Source organism: Planococcus citri, chromosome 2 (assembly GCF_950023065.1).
Source record: "Planococcus citri chromosome 2, ihPlaCitr1.1, whole genome shotgun sequence".
Taxonomy (NCBI): Eukaryota; Metazoa; Arthropoda; class Insecta; order Hemiptera; family Pseudococcidae; genus Planococcus; species Planococcus citri.
Window position 1 is genome coordinate 7,155,533 of NC_088678.1, and position 18,393 is coordinate 7,173,925.

The 18,393-nt window shown below is 34.5% G+C and overlaps 1 protein-coding gene across 2 annotated transcripts in view; it reads left to right on the forward strand.

Annotated features, from left to right (window-relative positions):
• LOC135834409 (uncharacterized) overlaps nt 1–18,393 on the forward strand; it is a 532,193-nt gene that overhangs the window by 322,432 nt on the left and 191,368 nt on the right. For both annotated transcript variants that reach the window (XM_065348275.1, XM_065348274.1), the window contains one exon: nt 17,538–17,658. In XM_065348275.1, coding sequence (XP_065204347.1) covers nt 17,595–17,658 — 64 coding nt within the window. In that variant the 5' untranslated portion in view covers nt 17,538–17,594. The remainder of the gene's footprint in view (nt 1–17,537; nt 17,659–18,393) is intronic.

Genomic DNA, 18,393 nt, shown 5'->3' on the forward strand with positions numbered 1-18,393 from the left:
TGATAAAAAATCATAAAATTAAAGTTGAAAATCACCAAAATCAAAATTCTCGTAAGTTTTTCACACCATTGATTCAAAATACAAAGCAAAATGCAAAATTCAAAACTTCAAAACTTCATTCAACTTGGCCTTCACCTTCCTACTTCACTCCAGCACGAAAACACCCTTACTTAACGAACACCAATAATCCACGTACCAGTTAAACAAAACCCCATAAAATGAAAACAGCACATCCGCACCATACGAGTATAGGTAGTAAAAACACATCGTTCAAATACAAAACGATATAAATCTGCGTTAAATCCTCGGTAATTCCTCTGGTAACCTTGTCCAGGCCAAATAGTCACCTGCGAATACGACCTCTGCGGACAATAAACAACTCACAGCGGGCTAAAATTGTCGCCAACTATATCAGTACCATATAATATAGCTTCGAAGCTCTCATCCACTGTCCCAAATCTCTAACCCTACACTATGAGCTAAAATAATATTGTCTCGCTAGCACCATCATCGACAACGACGCTGAAAAGCCATAAAAATCAAAACGCCAACTCGCCTGTTTTTGGCCCAAAAAATAAAAACAATAAAATATGATTAATCGGTCGATGAAAATAAATTTAATAATTCGATACGATTATTTATAATAAACTGTACGCTAAGAGAACACCTACCCCTATAACGCTCGTTCTTTGGCGTCTCCTGCAGCCTGCAGCCTCCAGCCACTATTGTGATTAGGCAATAAACGTGCAAGTGTGCTCCTTTCGTATTTCAATTCTCGTACTTGTACACAGGGTGGTCTATTCCCGTACGGAAAAAAACCATGGTTGACTAAAGTCAACTATAGCTACTATGGAAATTTTTGTAGTCAACTACAGTAAGTCATAGTCCACTATAGTAACTTTGAAAATTTTCATGGTCAACTATAGTTACCATGATAAATTTTTGTAGTCAACGTAGTAAATTACAGTCAACTATAGTAACTTTGAAAATTTTCATGGTCAACTATAGTAACTACAAAAATTTTCATAGTCAACAATACTAACTATAAAATTTTTTGTAGTAAACTATGATAACTATGAAAATTTTCGTAGTCAACCAATATAATACTACCTATAAAACAAAAATTTTGCAAAAATTTTGTAAAAATCACATTGAAAATTCACTAAAAAAAAAATTCAAAGAGAAACACGTTTTTTATTTGTTTTATTTGATGACATGAGAATATGACGTAATTTATGGGGGGAAAAAATCAATTAACACACATTTTATATCCAAATTCAGATCGTTTTTTGTGTATTTTTAAAGGACTTTGCACCATAAACCTGTAGAAAATTTTGAAGATGAAAATGAAAATATTAAAAATTTTCAGCGGGTATTTCGGCAAAAAAGAAATTAATTTTTAAAAAAATCATCACACTTTAAGTATAAAAAAATTTTAGCTTAGTTTTTTTTTATTAATAATACCCAAATAAATAATTTATTAATTTATCTAAAAATATTCATCATTGCTGTTCAAAATAATGTTAATCAATTTTCAAAAACACCTATACGATGTAACATTTAAAAAAAAAAAAAAAAAAAAAAAATCAAAAAGTTGAAAAATTTATAAGTCCAGAGTTCCAGACCTAGAAATATAGAATATATGCACAAATAAACCCTATCCTCATAAGCAACGAGGTGGCCGAGTGGGTTAGGTGGGTGGATTGTAGGCATTCAGGTAACATGACTCACGGGTCGAGGGATCGGGCCCCGCCGGTGCTGAAAAATTTTTGAAATTTTTTTCACTTTTTTTGAAAATTTTATCACCTTACAATGCCTGAAAATACACAATTTATCAATGGACAATCCATTGTCAGTGTTTTTACACAATTTTTTACCTAAAATTTTGGTACTACACTATACTATACTATACTATGATATACTATAGTAACTATAGTCGCGAAAATACTATAGTTGACTATAGCAGTTTTTCTTCATAGTCAACCATGGTTTTTTTCCGTACGGGTTCGGCCAACTCGTGGCTCGGCTCGTACGATAGAGAGTAAAAGTTTGAACATCACTGACACGGTATACTTTTCGGCGAAAGCTCAAGATGCGAGGGGATAGAAGAGGAATAAAGGGAAGGAAAAAAACCAACATAAAGGCTTCGCACTGTAGTATAGGATAAGTGAGATAACGTGTAAAACTGAAAGCAGACTGATAGAGAAGAAGAAAGAGTAATGGCCAACTAGCGTGAACGAAAGTGAGATAAAACTATAACCGAGGCGTTATAATAATTTCTGCGTACACCCTTATTTCGCACAGCAATTCTTCCCTTCTTGACACCGTAACATTATCGATTACAATACCCATCTTTTTTTCCTTCCTCTTGTTTTTTTCTCTCTTTTGCTGATGCATACGCGATGTCGACGACGACGAGGATCGAGGTGTATACATATTTGCGTGTTTTTCAACCCCTCTGTGTGTCGACGAGGTTGACGTCGTCGTCGGTGTTGGTGTTTTTTTTACACCACCCTTAATCGTTTACGTAGTTATTGGTCGGTTTTTATTGTTTGTTTTTTGGCATTAATGGGTTACGATAGAAGGTGTGAAAGATACAAGCGTTTCCTCGCTTTCGCTTCATCGTCGATGTCGTGGAATTTTCCGGTAATTTTCGCCACAAACAGCCAGCCAGCAAAGCGAGCGTGGTAATTTGCTCGGCTCGTTTCACGGTTTCACGTTATGTGTCGACTGTCGAGCCAGAGCCAAAAGTTCGCAAATATGCCGAATTTTCAAAAGTCTCGCTCGTAACAGACCGACGACGACAACGACAACGACGACGAGATGGGTTTACAGGGATGCTGAGTGAGGGGGAGGGGGAGGGGTAGTAGAACAACGGTGTTATGTATTTTCCTTGTATACGTATTTTCGCCTTCATCGCCATAATATTATGTTACTCGTCGTCTAAAAAACCACCGTGTACCGCGCCCTCTGTTACGTATTTGCGAATTTTCTTCTCCGCGGTTTCATGCACAAATGTATTTATTAATGGAATTTTCTCTTCTACGAGTATACGAGTATACGTATAAGGATAAATTTTGTCTTCGCCGCCGCCAGTTTTACGGTTATCCAGCACAGTGTGTGCCTAAAACGCAACAACTTTCGAGTTTATGTATTGTAAGTATCCATCTATCCAGCGTTGTTGTGGAAAAAATTAGACCTTTTATAACTTTTCCAAAATGGTTGCTTTGTATTAAAAGATGGTTATCGTAAAAATTACCATTTAAAAGGCTCCGTAACGACCCTGAACTCTCTGCTAAACTTCGAGTAACTATAGAGTGTTCGTACTATTATTCGACGATACGACGCGATACATTGTTTCGAGAATAATCAGATTGCCGCAGATAGTGATCATATTTCTGGGTGAAAAAAACAGCGATGAAAATTCAGAATTTTTTATGAGGTCAAAAAAACTCCTTTCGATACCCCTCCCCCCTCTTAAAAAAAAAAAAAAAAACATTGAAACTTTGAAATTAACAGGTACCTAGTCAAATACCTATAATCTGAATAGTAGAAAAAATGAGTGTCGAATAACTGACGAGAGAGACAAATAAATCTATCACAACCCAAAACAGAAAACAGACAATAAAATGCAGGGAGGAGGCAAAAACAATTTTTTTGACCTCAACATTTTTGAAAATTAACAATAAAACTCCGAAAATTAAGTGAGAGTATTTTTGAAAATGAAATCAAAACGAGAAATAGAAATAAAACACCGGAAAGTAACTGCGGTGATGAATTCACGAACGGTACGCAATCGAAAAAGTATCAAAACCTTAAAAAATTATCAAAAATCAATATAATTTGCACCGAAGTTGCCAAAAATGCACGAAAAAGCACATAAAAAATTTCTAAAGATGATGATGTAAGATTGATCGGTGAGCCAAATCATTCATATCATTGTAAATCATCACAAAATGATGAAATTATATGCTAAAACTTGACCAAACTGTGTAAAAAAGTGTTGAAAACGTCTCTGTTATTCATCAAGAATAATCAGAAATTTTCCAAGAAATACTGCTATTTAAATTTTCCAAAATTACTGATAATTTACCAAAAATTACAATTAATTTACTAAAAAGGTGTCTATAATTTACAAAAAATTCCCAATACTTAATCTGCCAAAAATTACCAGTAATTTACCAGAAATTACCTGAAATTTACCAGAAATCACCAGTAACTCGTCAGAAATTACCAGTAACTTGCCAAAAATTACCAGTAACTTATTAGAAATTATGTACCTGTAATTCACCAGAAATTACCTGCAATTTACCAAAAATTACCTGCAATTTACCAAAAATTACCTGAAATTTACCGAAAATTACCTGTAATTTACCAGAAATTACCTGTAATTTACCAGAAATTACCTGTAATTTACCAGAAATTACCTGTAATTTACCAGAAATTACCTGTAATTTACCAGAAATTACCTGTAATTTACCAGAAAGTACCTGTAATTTACCAGAAAGTACCTGTAATTTACCAGAAAGTACCTGTAATTTACCAGAAATTACCTGTAATTTACCAGAAATTACCCGTAATTTAACATTAAAATACGTCATTTACCCTAAAATTACCTGTCATTTACCATAAAAATTACCAGTAATTCACCATAAAAATTACCAGTGATTCACCATGAAATTACCTGTAATTTACCACGAGATTACCTGTAATTTACCACGAAGATACCTGAAATTTACCAGAAATTACCAGGAATTACCAGTAACTTACCAGAAATCACCAGTAAAACTTAACAGGAATCACCAGTAACTCGCCATAAAATACCAGTAACTTGCCAAAAAAATTACCAGTAACTCATTAGAAATTATGTACCTGTAATTTACCAGAAATTATCTATAATTTACCATAAAAATACTTGTCATTTACCATAAAATTACCTGTCATTTACCATAAAATTACCAGTAATTCACCATAAAATTACCTGTAATTCACCATAAATTATCTGTAATTCACCATAAAATTACCTGCAATTTACCAAAAATTACCTGTAATTCACCACAAAATTACCTGTAATTTACCACGAAATTACCTGTAATTTACCACGAAATTACCTGTAATTTACCACAAAATTACATGTGATTTACCACGAAATTACATGTAATTTACCACGAAATTACCTGTAATTTACCACGAAATTACCTGTAATTTACCACGAAATTAACTGTAATTTCCATGAAATTACCTGAATGTACCAGAAATTACTTGTAATTTAACAGAAACTACTAATTGTAATTTACCAGAAATTACTTCCAGAAATTGCTTGTAATTTACCAGAAATTATGTGTAATTTTCCGGAAAGTACCAGTAACTTACTAGAAATCACCAGTAAAACTTACCAAAAATCACCAGTAACTCGCCAGAAATTCCTAGTAACTTGCCAAAAATTACCAATAACTTATTAGAAATTATGTACCTGTAATTTACCAGAAATTACATGTAATTTACCAGAAATTACATGTAATTTACCAGAAATTACATGTAATTTACTAGAAATCACCTGTAATTTACCATAAAATTACCAGTAATTTACCATGAAATTACCTGTAATATACCATGAAATTACCTGTCATTTACCATGAAATTACCTGTCATTTACCAGAAACTACTTGTAACTTACCAGAAACTACTTGTAATTTACTGGAAATTACCAGTAACTTACCAGAAATCACCAGTAAAACTTACTAAGATTAGTTCATCAGTAACTCGCCAGAAATTACCAGTAACTTACCAAAAATTACCAGTAACTTATTAGAAATTACCAGTAACTTATTAGAAATTACCAGTAACTTATTAGAAATTACCAGTAACTTATTAGAAATTACCAGTAACTTATTAGAAATTATGTGAGGTGCACCCGGGCAAGTCAGAATGATTTTTCGCAATTTCAACTTTGACCAGCTGTTGCTCCCCTTCTAATGAACCAATATGAATCAAATTTATTATGTAGGTTCCCATAAGGGTTCTTATCCTATGGTGAAAATTTGAGCGTGATTGACACAGTAGCTTTCGCTCAGTGGAATAAAATATAAACTGTTCTGACTTTCCCCACTTGGGGGAAGTTAGAACAGGCTAAACTTTGCAGAGGCGTAGATCACAAACGGAGCGTCCTAGAAAAATTGCATATTAACAAAATTGTAGAGAATTTAATTCTCTTTGTGATCACTTTCATCAGATTTTCACAAGGACGCACGGTTCGGCCGCTATATGCGAAAAACTAAGAAATAGAAAGTCTGTATTTTAGAACACATTCAAAACAAGTTCAAAACAACAACAACAAAATGCAATTGAACAAGAGACATCTAAAATTAAACTGAATCGCGAACATTTTTATGCCGTGATGAAGTAGGGGTAGTACCCTCAAGTCACCTTTAGTGGCACTTCACCAGATATAAACCTCTAGGCGCTAGAGCAAGTTTTCTAACTTACCCCAAATTCCAACTTCCACCGGTGCACCTTACCTGTAATTTACCATGTGATTACCTGTAATTTACCATGAGATTACCTGTAATTTACCATGAAATTACTTGTAATTTACCATGAAATTACCTGTAATTTACCTTGAAATTACTTGTAATTTACCAGAAACTACTTGTAATTTACCAGAATTTACTTCCTGAAATTATTTGTAATTTACCAGAAATTATGTGTAATTTACCGGAAATTACCTGTAGGTTTCAAGTCGTTTTGGAGTCTCCAGCGACTTTTTGAAAATTTTGGGAGTCTCCAGCACATTTTTGAAACTTGAAATTTCAACAAAATTTCTTCACATGGAGTTGAAAAACCAAAATTTACTATGCATTCCAATTTGAAGTAATTTACCGAAAATTCTCATTAATTTTCAAAAATATATCAGTGGTAGGAAAAGTATGAAATTCGTGTAAAAATTACTAAAAATTAACAAAAGTTTCATGAAATGCTGACAAATTTGAAAAAAATTTGCACAACAAAACGTGAAACTTGTATTTTTTGTTGCAAAAAATTTCAAAGTACCCAAGTTACGTACCTTCTATAAAAAATTTCTGAATTTTGCCAACGTGCTTTTAAAATTTACATTCTCGAAACAGTAGTTAGGCCTTTTTCATACACTCGACTGCACCTTATCGAAATTCAGCTCAAAAATCTATACCTAAACGCCATCAAGTTGAAAATTTCCAGATAGTCATCATTTTGACGAAGCTGACACAACTTTCGTTCAGTTCAATTCTTAAACTCCGATAACATCGATGTTTAAACTCGCACTACCGGTACAAGTGGTACGTTTTGCAAACTCTGTACGTGCGAGCTAGTAAAAAGAGGGAAAAAATTCTTCGGCAATAAAATCTTGACATATAAAAGTCTCAGAGGTAGTAAAATAAATTACCCGTAATAACAATTTACCAATGAGATGCAACGAGGTAGTAAAAGAACCTGCCTTCTACCTGAGATAGTAAAACTGTCGAACGATAGAAAAATGAAAAAATGTTATCGCGGTGAGAGAGAAGAGTCCTTGAAAATTAAATGGATATTATAGATATATTTTTTCGATGAGAAAACGTTACGTTTTTCGATATTATATTCGAAGGGTATAAAGTATTCGTAAGTATATCGATAATAAAAATGAAAAAGAAAAAAAAACACACAATATTATACTCCGGTTGTGATCTATTTCCTGTCGAGGCAATTCTACAATTCTAACGTTAATCTCGTCAAATGCGTTATTACCAGAGATTCGTCTCTTTGCGAAATTTCTTTTCATAATCATTTCAAAAAATTGGTCCCAAAAAAAGCGTAGCTATAACTTTACGAAAGAGAATGATCGTTTGAAAAAATTGGCTAAAATATTATTTACTCAAACGGTCGTACCATAGATGATGACGATGAAGGCAAATTGAACGTTTTCGCAATTCATCTGTAAATTGATTCGGTATCATTGTGGAGCCCGTAAGTGAGATATCTCTTTCACTATTTTCAAGGTCTCGCAATAAGGCACGTGCGCTAACACGAGTGTTCGCTTGAACATCGCCGAATGTGCAAAAACCAGCCGCCGTTTTTGCCATTAATACATTTATGCATGTAAACTTTCCACAAGAGAAGCAGAACCACGGTAAATAGAGGGTGGGAGTCTACACCGAGAACTAAAATAACAATATACGACGCTGGTATTATTCGCAGAAAAAACCAAGTATCGAACACCTGTTGAAATTTTCTTCATCTCGTGTACGTACTATGTATGGCTTTCTAAATAATTAATACAACGATATCCAAACACCAGAAGGTTTACTTTCACGTCTACTGTTTTCCACCTCTAAGGCATGTCAGGTTTTCAAATTCCAAATCAACTAGCTCTATTCTTAGAAATAAAAGCGAAAATGCCCTCGATGCGTTTAATGGCGATGGCGCTTTCCCAGGGTGTCTCTTTTTTTTCTCATCTCGTTCTTTTTCTTATATACAGCATTATCATTCGCTTATTGACACTTTTTAATGTTGCTGCTGGCAGCGTTGATGTTACACAAAGCTATAAACATAGCCCTCGGGTGTTATTACAATCGATATAAGTCCCATAGTGGGTATTCCCTATTGCTGCGTTGTGTTGTCGTCGTTATTGTCGTTGTCGTTGTCTTCGAACTGCATGAACTTTTTCCCGCAATAGCGTAGCTGCGAAGATCTGCGATAGGTCAATAGCTCCGGGGCCCTGTTCTTTATCGTAGTTTATTGTTTTGCCACCTGATGCCAGACAGCTCTTTTAATACAGTCAATAATACGGTCTGTAGGGGTAAACGTAATGCATAGCAAGTGTCACTATCAAGGTCTTATTTATTTATCGAGTTATTCGCACCGTAAACTAAGAATTAGGGGAATTCGCTGTATGTTGGCTAGCTTTTTAGTGCAGTTTTATTGCCGATGCCTCTCAAGATTCCTGCTGTTTTTTTTATGTCAACTGGGCGAAGGGGAGAGTAAGTGGGTGCTATTCGTTTTTTAGTGTGAGTATGCGTAGCACACTATTACTCTCGGTCTGTTTGCTGAAAAGTTCTTGGGTTTGAATGTTCTGTTATAGGGGAATGGACCAATTTTCTTCAAATTTTCACAAATTGCAATTAGGTACCTAAACCTACTCTACTATAGTTCATAAATAGTCTTGTTGTTATCTTTTGGGCTAAGATATACATAAAAGAGTGGTAATACCACTTTCTTACTCACAATTTCTCCAGATTCTTTTTTTGTTTGCCTCTGTTCTTACAATAATTACATTGGTGACATTAATGGCATCATGTCCAATTTTAATCAATTCTACAAAGGTTGTCCGGAAACAACTGAGACTGGTGCTCGCGTTTGAACACCCTTTGAGCTAGCGACTTTGTTAGTATCTCATTCGAAAGCTCATCAAATTCTCTATAAAATGGTATAATAAATTTTTTTCCCGTGTCGCGTGAAAAAAAATTACGGCGTTTCCCGCGCGACCAGTTAGTTGCCACCCTCCAACTTTTTTCAATCAACTGTGATTCACGAACCACGTGGTCTATCGATAAAATTGAAAAAACAGATCGATAGAGGATTATTTCCTCCATAACATACTAAAATTACAAGGTTCTAGCTGCATTATTTAGGGAGCAACGGCGAAGCGCGTTCGGTGTGGTGATAAAAATTTGTCAGTTTTTTCAGGTTTTTTTTCAGTTTTGTTGACGCTCGACCGCATGCTGCTATTCTCATCTCAAATTTCTTGGGAAAGTTCAAAATAACCATTATGCCACATCCACAATATTCACTGGGTTCATCCCCGTGCGATTATTTGTTGTTTCCGATGCTGAAACATTTCCTTTGAGGTAAACAGTTTAGTGAAGATGATAAAGTGGTCAGCGCATGCTAAAAGTTTTTCAAAACGCTCAAACTGACAAATTTTCAAAATTTTTTTGATAAATGGATTACCAGATGAATGCTGTGTATCGATAATAACTGCAACTATTTGGAAAAGCTATAAATTATGCCAATAATAAACTTTTTTGAGCATTGTTTTTTTTACTGATAAAAACTTGGAGGGTGGAACCCAACTGCTTGCGCGCGAAACGCCGTAATTTTTTTTCACGCGACACGGGAAAAAAATTTATTATACCATTTTATAGAGAATTTGATGAGCTTTCGAATGAGATACTAACGAAGTCGCTAGCTCAAAGCGTGTTCAAACGCAAGCACCAGTCTCAGTTGTTTCCGGACAACCTTTGTAATTTGATATCCTCGGGTGAAGTGGAGGGGTGTAGCCCCCTTATAACTACCTGATAGGGGTTATCTTGTTTCAACTGATATTCATGGTGCCCAATTCCATACATTTTGTGACTAGAATTCTTCCTTATAGCCTCCAGTGCCCTATACACTGCTCTAAAGTTTTGCTCGTTTGAGCATGCTATTTTAACATCTCCATTAGAGAGGGGTTTCAGTATAGGAATCTCACACTCTTCCATACTTTCTAACATTGCAGTAAATTCAGTAATATTTTAAATTCCACTTGTGTAAATAGGTTGAATACGTTTCTTTTTGAGTTCTTCAATGTAAGTTTCTTTTGACTGGATAGATTTCCCAGCTGCAGAGGCAAGCTTGTGTGTGTAATTAAAAATCTTTTGTGCAATTATCAACATTACACACCAAGTACAGGGGGACTACCAGTTATTTAGCTAAGCTAACAGATCATGCACGCCATCTGTTTGCAGAATCAATAAGCTGAAACTGGTTCGAGTGTCTATAGAGGTCAACACTGAGGAGCTCAGGGTGTCTAAACTACCCAGCTAGCTCCAAGGTGCTTGTGTAGATATCACCAGTAAGCAAGTGGAAAACTACTAGTGCAAGCTCAAAAATACATTTTCATGAGATACATCATCAACGCGATAGAGGCAACACCAACATAAAGGATGTTAGCCCAAATACCCAATTCGGCATAGGGGTACGCGTTGATTTGTACACAGTACCACCTTGAGCGGTTATAGGACTCAATGATGGTGATTGTCATATTGCTATGATTTTCCTTTCCTCCGATTCATAATTATTCTGTTGATGATGTTTGTTCACTGAGATGAGTTTCATCCTCTTTTGACTTGGCTTGATAGTGAGCTACTACTTGCTGTAAGTGGTTGATTTGCATCTGCTGTTCTTCTATCTGTTTTTGTTGAAGTTTATTCTGTTTCACAATGTCACTGTACATAGCTGTTAGCTGGTTGTAAGTGGGATTGCCATCATTCATACCCATACAACAATGACCATGCTAATTTTGATGTGAATGTCGACCCATCCACATCTGTCACTTTTGGATGCCACATGTCAATGTGAATTTTGACCCTGTGTCAAGCTGATTGTCGATGTAATTGTTGACTGATGTTGATCTGCATTCGTGTCTACAATTATTGGCTCAACACAGGGTCGAAATTCACATCGACATGGGGCATCCAATAGTGACGGATGTGGGTGGATTGACATTCACATCAAAATTAAAGTCGACCTCCTGCTCTGTAAAATTATAAAATTTGAGTTTGAAAATTTTAAATTTTTTTCCCAAAAATGATTTCCTCTGATGTGGCTATTGCTCTTGCTGGAAACAGCATCAAAGCAAAGTCCACTTCCAAAGAAGTACAGATGGAAAGTCTGTATAATCAAAAAGTTGAATAGAAATTCCTTATATCAAAGATGGTGCAATACTTTATCTAAGAGTACTAAACTAATCCATTTTCATGTCAATGTTAATGTTGATGTGAAATTTGACATCAACAAATACATCCACAATATTATCAACATCATATCATCTACAACTCCAAACTGTGGAAAAGTGGATAATTTCATCAATGCCCAAAAATTTTTTGTTTTACTCATTGAACAAGATCATATTTTTGAATGTTTACTAAACTTTTAAACACTAAAACAGAAATTTTAATTTTGAAAAATTGGTCGACATAGTTGTAGATGTAAATTTCGAGCATCAAATTTTACATCTACATGTCGAGATGGCATGTTAAGGTATCAGAAATAAGGAGAAAATTTTGAAACTTTTCATTTACCTGACTTTTGTATGGACACAAGATTCCTACTAAATAATTAATTGATCACTTTTCCATCATTATGTTGGAAAAAAACATAGTCTATGTAAATGTCAACATCGACAATAGGAACTTGACAGAGGTGTGCCGCGCTAGTGTCGCCTTGTTTATGATTGGCTGATGAAAGGTCCCAGTATAAACATTGGAATGTAATGTTGTGAAAATTGAAGGAAAATTGTTGAAAATTGCTGATAACAACTGGACCTTTCGTTAGTTCCTGTGTTTTTCACTACCATTTTCTAGATCGCGACAGTTGTCTTGTCAAATCCCTATTGTTGTGCGGGTACCCATCATAGTTCACGTTCACTATTTACATTCCAGACAAGCAGTATTTTAATTATTTGCAAATAAAAACACTGAAATAGGTAAATTGTAAATCATTTCTTATGCATATCACACCTCCGGAGTAATAAGGTGACATCTCAAAAAAGTGAAATTTTACAGGAGAGTGATTTTCTTTTTTTTAAAAACTTGATTCATTATTATTTTTTATCAACTTATAATTAATTGTGAGGAATGAATAGCACCTCATTTTAAAGATCTGGTATCCTACCTTCATTTAGCATAAGAACACTTCGAAAAATAAAATCTTGAAGAGGAAATATTTCAATGTTTGGAAAACATTTTGAGTTAGAACCTTTCATTAAAGTTGATGTGGAGGCGAAAGGAAGCGTCCAAAAAAATTTCACGTTAACAAAGTTGTAGAGAATTAAATTTCCAATCTACATAATGTCGTTAGTTTTTTTCTAGAGTGCTTAGTTTTTGAGTTTTTCTCAAAAAACTAAAATTTCATTATATGTGCAAATTCATTTTTCTGAAAAGTGATCAATTAAAAAAATTTTTTCCATTTGGTACAAACCAATAAAAAATGCACTCCTTGTGACTATTTCTAACTGACAAACATTCAAAACAATCAAAACTGTTTGTTAACACTTTGTATGTACGAAATTTGCTCAAAAAAGGTGGAGTTTTTTGAGATGTCACCTAATAATTCCAAACAACTTGCAATGTTGTTGGGATTTTGAGTTAGGCCATTTGGGTTTTTTACATGATCTAGATAATGTACCCAACTAAAAGTGTTATTTTTGGTTGAGGGGGGTCATACAAGTCCCACAAATGCAAAAACATCAAAATCAATTTTTTTTGAGATGTCACCTTATTACTCCCGAGGTGCGAATGTGCTGCCATGAACACAGCAAAATAGGCGCATCACAATACTTTCAGCTCCGTGAGAATCAACTTCTACAAAATTTAAAATTAATTCCTATTAGCGAGGTGAATTTTATGGAGATACTATTGTGATGAGAATTATCACTATCCTTCTGTGAACTTTTGAAACATTTCTTTTCCTGAAATTGTAGTTGTCATCTTTTTATTTTTTGGTAAATTACTGGTAACTTTTGGTAAATTACAGGTAATTTTTGGTAAATTACAGGTAATTTTTGGTAAATTACAGGTAATTTTTGGTAAATTACAGGTAATTTTTGGTAAATTACAGGTAATTTTTGGTAAATTACCTGTAATTTTTGGGCAAAAACCGGTCATTTTTTGGTGAATTACTGGTAGATGTTTTTGGTAAAATACTAGTAATTTCTTGGTAAATTACCAGTAATTTTTTTTGGGGTATTACTGGTAATTTTTTGGTAAATTACTGGTAATTTTTTTGGTAAATCACTGGTAATTTTTTGGTAAATTACTGGTAATTTTTTGGTAAATTACTGGTAATTTTTTGGTAAATTACTGGTAATTTTTTGGTAAATTACTGGTAATTTTTTGGTAATTCACTGGTAATTTTTTGGTAAATTACTGGTAATTTTTTGGTAAATTACTGGTAATTTTTTGGTAAATTACTGGTAATTTTTTGGTAAATTACTGGTAATTTTTTGGTAATTTACTGGTAATTTTTTGGTAAATTACTGGTATTTTTTTTGGTAAATCACTGGTAATTTTTTGGTAAATTACTGGTAATTTTTTGGTAATTTACTGGTAATTTTTTGGTAAATTACTGGTAATTTTTTCAGTAAATCCTGGTAATTTTTTCAGTAAATCCTGGTAATTCTTTTGGTAATATGTATACTGGTAATTTTCTGGGTAATTACTGGTAATTTTTTAGTAAATCAATTTTTTGAGAATTCGAGTGAGTTTTTTGAGATTTATTTTTTTGTTGCCAATTATTTTGGATCATTTATTTTTTCTCGATTTCAATTTCAAATGAGCTACACTTACACACACTCACTGTTACGGCAAAACTGTCATGTTTTGACACATGAGAAAAGAAATACTCCAATTAAGTCTTCGAAATGAGCGTAATTGTACAATCTTGGAACATACTCCACGTTTTCAACAAAAAAATTCACAAAAAACTTCATCACTGCCCATCTTATTTTATTGACGAGACGAGATAAACTTTTGCAAACAAAAATTAAAAAGGAAAGAAAATCGTCCAACCAGGCGGGCACACCCTCCAGCCACCATCTAGGTACTAGGTGACTCCGACAAAGACTAATTAATGGCGTACCACGTCGTTGGTGGACGGGTGCGGGGGTGCGCAACTTATCCGACGATATGTACTTGCTACCTACACACGTAGAAAATAACGAAATCGACTTAAATATATTATCGTTATCTACGTTTATCACACACATATACGAGTATCTCGTCGTAATTCAGGGCGCAGCGCAGCTTCATCGTCGCGGCAACCAAACGAGATAAATCCTTTAATAAACGTACTCTGGCTGTTGATAATGTACCACATCATTAAACAGACCGAAGAATGCCTGCCATACACAGCATTTATTAACCGAACTACTAATTTAATTAATCGAGCAAATTATTTAACTTTGTATCATTGCTAAATGTCGCACAAGCAGCCGAGAAGTTCGAATTTCAAATATTTGAATAGAAAGAGAGAAAGAGACAAGGAACGAGCTTATATACCTACCTTGTAAAGTACGTAAAATGGGTGCATATTAGTCGACGTATACCACGAGTACGTATATTTGCTTACTTAAATGTCTATGCCCCTTTTTCTCTCATCTCTCTCTCTCTCTGTTTATCTGCTGACTTCCTTATGTAGTATGAAATTCGTTGCAACTGCGCGAGAGATGAAGATGAGCAAACATATCGTCGTTTTGCCGTTCGCTTTGTACTTGAGGTCGTACTCGCTCGTGCCGTCGCGTCGTCAAATCCTATTCCTGTACTTCTCCCTAGCTAGATATTCTGTTAATTAAAAATATTATACCGAGGCTCGTTCGTATCGTCGTTTACGATATGGTTTATCTTTGTGCACATCTACATTTTACATATATGCAGTACACAGCACACGCATCTCTTCTCTTCATCTATGTGTACCCATTATCTTATACATTTATACACGAATCCTTACTGTAGTCTGCCTTCTGCCTTCCTACACGTAAACGCAGCGCAGCAGTCAAATAATCAAAACCGTCTACATCGTATTTGCCATACTATAGAAGCGTCTAACGAGTAGCTAGCTTACTCCTGTTCGTATAACTTTTAGATTTACATGTAATCTGATACCAACCAAAAGGAAAACGTTACGGTAATAGTCTATCTATAGCGAAATTCACAACCAGTAACAAAGTTCCGGAGGATACGTTACAGGGAGTTGAATTTTCATAAAAGTCTTCCTTTCAAGGCTGGGTTTTATCGAAAATTTACATCTGCCGAGTGATTCCTATACAAGTATACAGTGTGGTTCCCCTCTTCGAAGCAGGTGTGTAGGCAAGACATCTTACATTGTGTCATGATGTTTTGTACGGGTATAAAATTCAAGGTGCTTAGATCAAAGTTGCGGATCTTAATGAGCAGGGAAATATAACGGAAAATGTGATGTGACAAAGAATATTTATGAAGGAATGGAGGAAGTGGGGTTTAGATGAAGGGGACTTCAGATAGATGCTCTCTCACTGATTTTTCAAAAAAAGGTTTGAATTTGCTGAAAAATTTTAGTCTGAAATTAGGATTTTACACTGATGTTTTAATTTAGTAAGTACCTAACTACCTACTCTTAAATTGAACGTTGATTTGATTGCATTTTGAATTTGCCAATCATCTGTGAAATTGATTACTTTTCTATTCAGAACTATTTTTTTATTAATTTTTTTGGGGGGAGAGAGAGGTTTTTAGTTTTCAATTTCAATTTCTTTTCAATATGGCGATCCACACACATAAAAAATATAAATGAAGAATACGAAAACATTAAAATTTCATCTATCACACTACCCTCGAGTCCCACGAGACCATATTTCCCACTCACGAACCCAGTGTACCAATCCACCAACCTGTGGATGCAAAACAAGCACCTTATTATATGCATCTACCACCTACGTAGCTCTACGTACAGTATCCTCTTGTATGTAATATGATGGATAGTTTAGATTGATAGGTTAATTTTATAATAACCCAGACAAATACGAGCCAGCGAATAGGTTGTCTACGAAGCAGATTTCTCACATCGTATTAGGGTATATTTTCAGCAAGATTGAAAAAGTTTACACTCTCAGCTGTAGGAAAATCGTATCGGAAGGAGGAATGTAATTACGTGGTGGAAGTTGATAGATGCGAACGGTATTGGGAAAATTCGAGACCCCGAAAAAAAACAAGCTGTATTATACGATGTGATAGTGTGGTGGTCGTGTACGAGTATGTGTACGTGAAGATCTAATTTAGAAAAGTTGTTTGTTTCGAAACGTACGTATATGTATAAGGCGAGAAAAACCCCCTGGTAAATCGAACCTTGCACGGTTCAAGAAAAGAAAGAAAAAAAAAGAGAAGAGAAAATCTTGATGTATTATCTATTAGATATCTATTACCATTGGCATTTTATATCAATATAAAGTCGGCTCTTTGCCTTTGCGTTCACTGTTCGGTTTCACCCACATGAGGTACTCGTGTGGTTCGTTTTTTTAAACTAGTGTATTCCGTTGATTTTGTACGATGTGAGGTGGAAAATGTGGTGGATGTGGTGCATATGTGTGGCATCATGCTGAAAAGTAATTTAGGTAATTCATGCTGATGGTGTGGTAGGATATCTGACGATATCATAATATTCTATATTGTACGAATAGGTACCTATCTGTAGCTGTACACCCAAAAGCGTTGAAATATTGCTTTTAAGTTGATTGAGTGACTGAGAGAAGATCGTTGACTTGAGATGAACGCGTTATGTATCGAATAAAAGTGTACTAGGTAATAATTTCTCTTCGTATTGTTGTTGTTGACAAGCTCTCGAATGTTCTTATATACCTACTCAGTCTGATAGGTTTGGGTTTGTCTTGGTTGCTGTTATAGGTAGTTGTAATTTGGTATATGTGTTTTTAGATTTTTTTTATGTAACGTACTCGTACAATATCGTATGATGGTGATATTTAATCGATATTTTTGCATTTTGATGTGTTTCAGCTGTAAAATGAGAGAGTCTTACCAACCTGTTTGAAAACGAACCGTACCACAAGAGTTATGTTGAGAACGTTGACCAACATTTGGTTTGTTACTTCGATATTATGGCTCGTTATTGATACTGGTGAGTTTTGTTTTTGTTTTTTTTGTTTGTTTGTTGAAAGTTTGCTTATTTCATTTGTACTTAACTTATAGATTAGATTTTTTCATCATGAGTTGACAGGGGATTGAAGAAGTGGAGATTTTCAATTACCTGTAGGTTTCTTTCAAAGTTCTGAAAATTTTCACATTCTCCAGTAGGTACGGGCTTGTCAGGAAAAAAATTGTACCCATCATATAATTATAATCTTTGAAAGAACAACCTGATTCTCAAATATGGCAAAATCTGCCACGATGTGGCCATAATAAAACTCAGATCCTATATGAAGAGAGATTCACTCTTCTTTCGATCCTTTTCATCAACTTTTGACCCTTTTTTCAATATTCAGATACAACATTCTTCTCAGTAAATATTTTAGAAAAAAAGAGAATTCACAATTTTCGAGTGAGTGAACTAAATGAGTTAAAATTTGGTTTACGAGTACGTCCTATTTTCAAGTTTTTTAATCATGAATCTTGGTTCAGGAGTGAAAAAAATGTCACTTTAACTGTATTTGTGGCATTTATTCGAAATTGAAGGATCTAAAAATCTGCTGTAGGCTGCAAAAGGGCTCAAAACCATCACTAATCAACTCCAGAGTTTGAAAATGAGGTATACACCAAGTTTTCAATTTTTACGTTCATTTTGACGTAAACCGTGAATTTTTCATTTTTTTTCAAAAAAAATTGTTGGAAAAAATTTAGTATTTAAACCGTTACT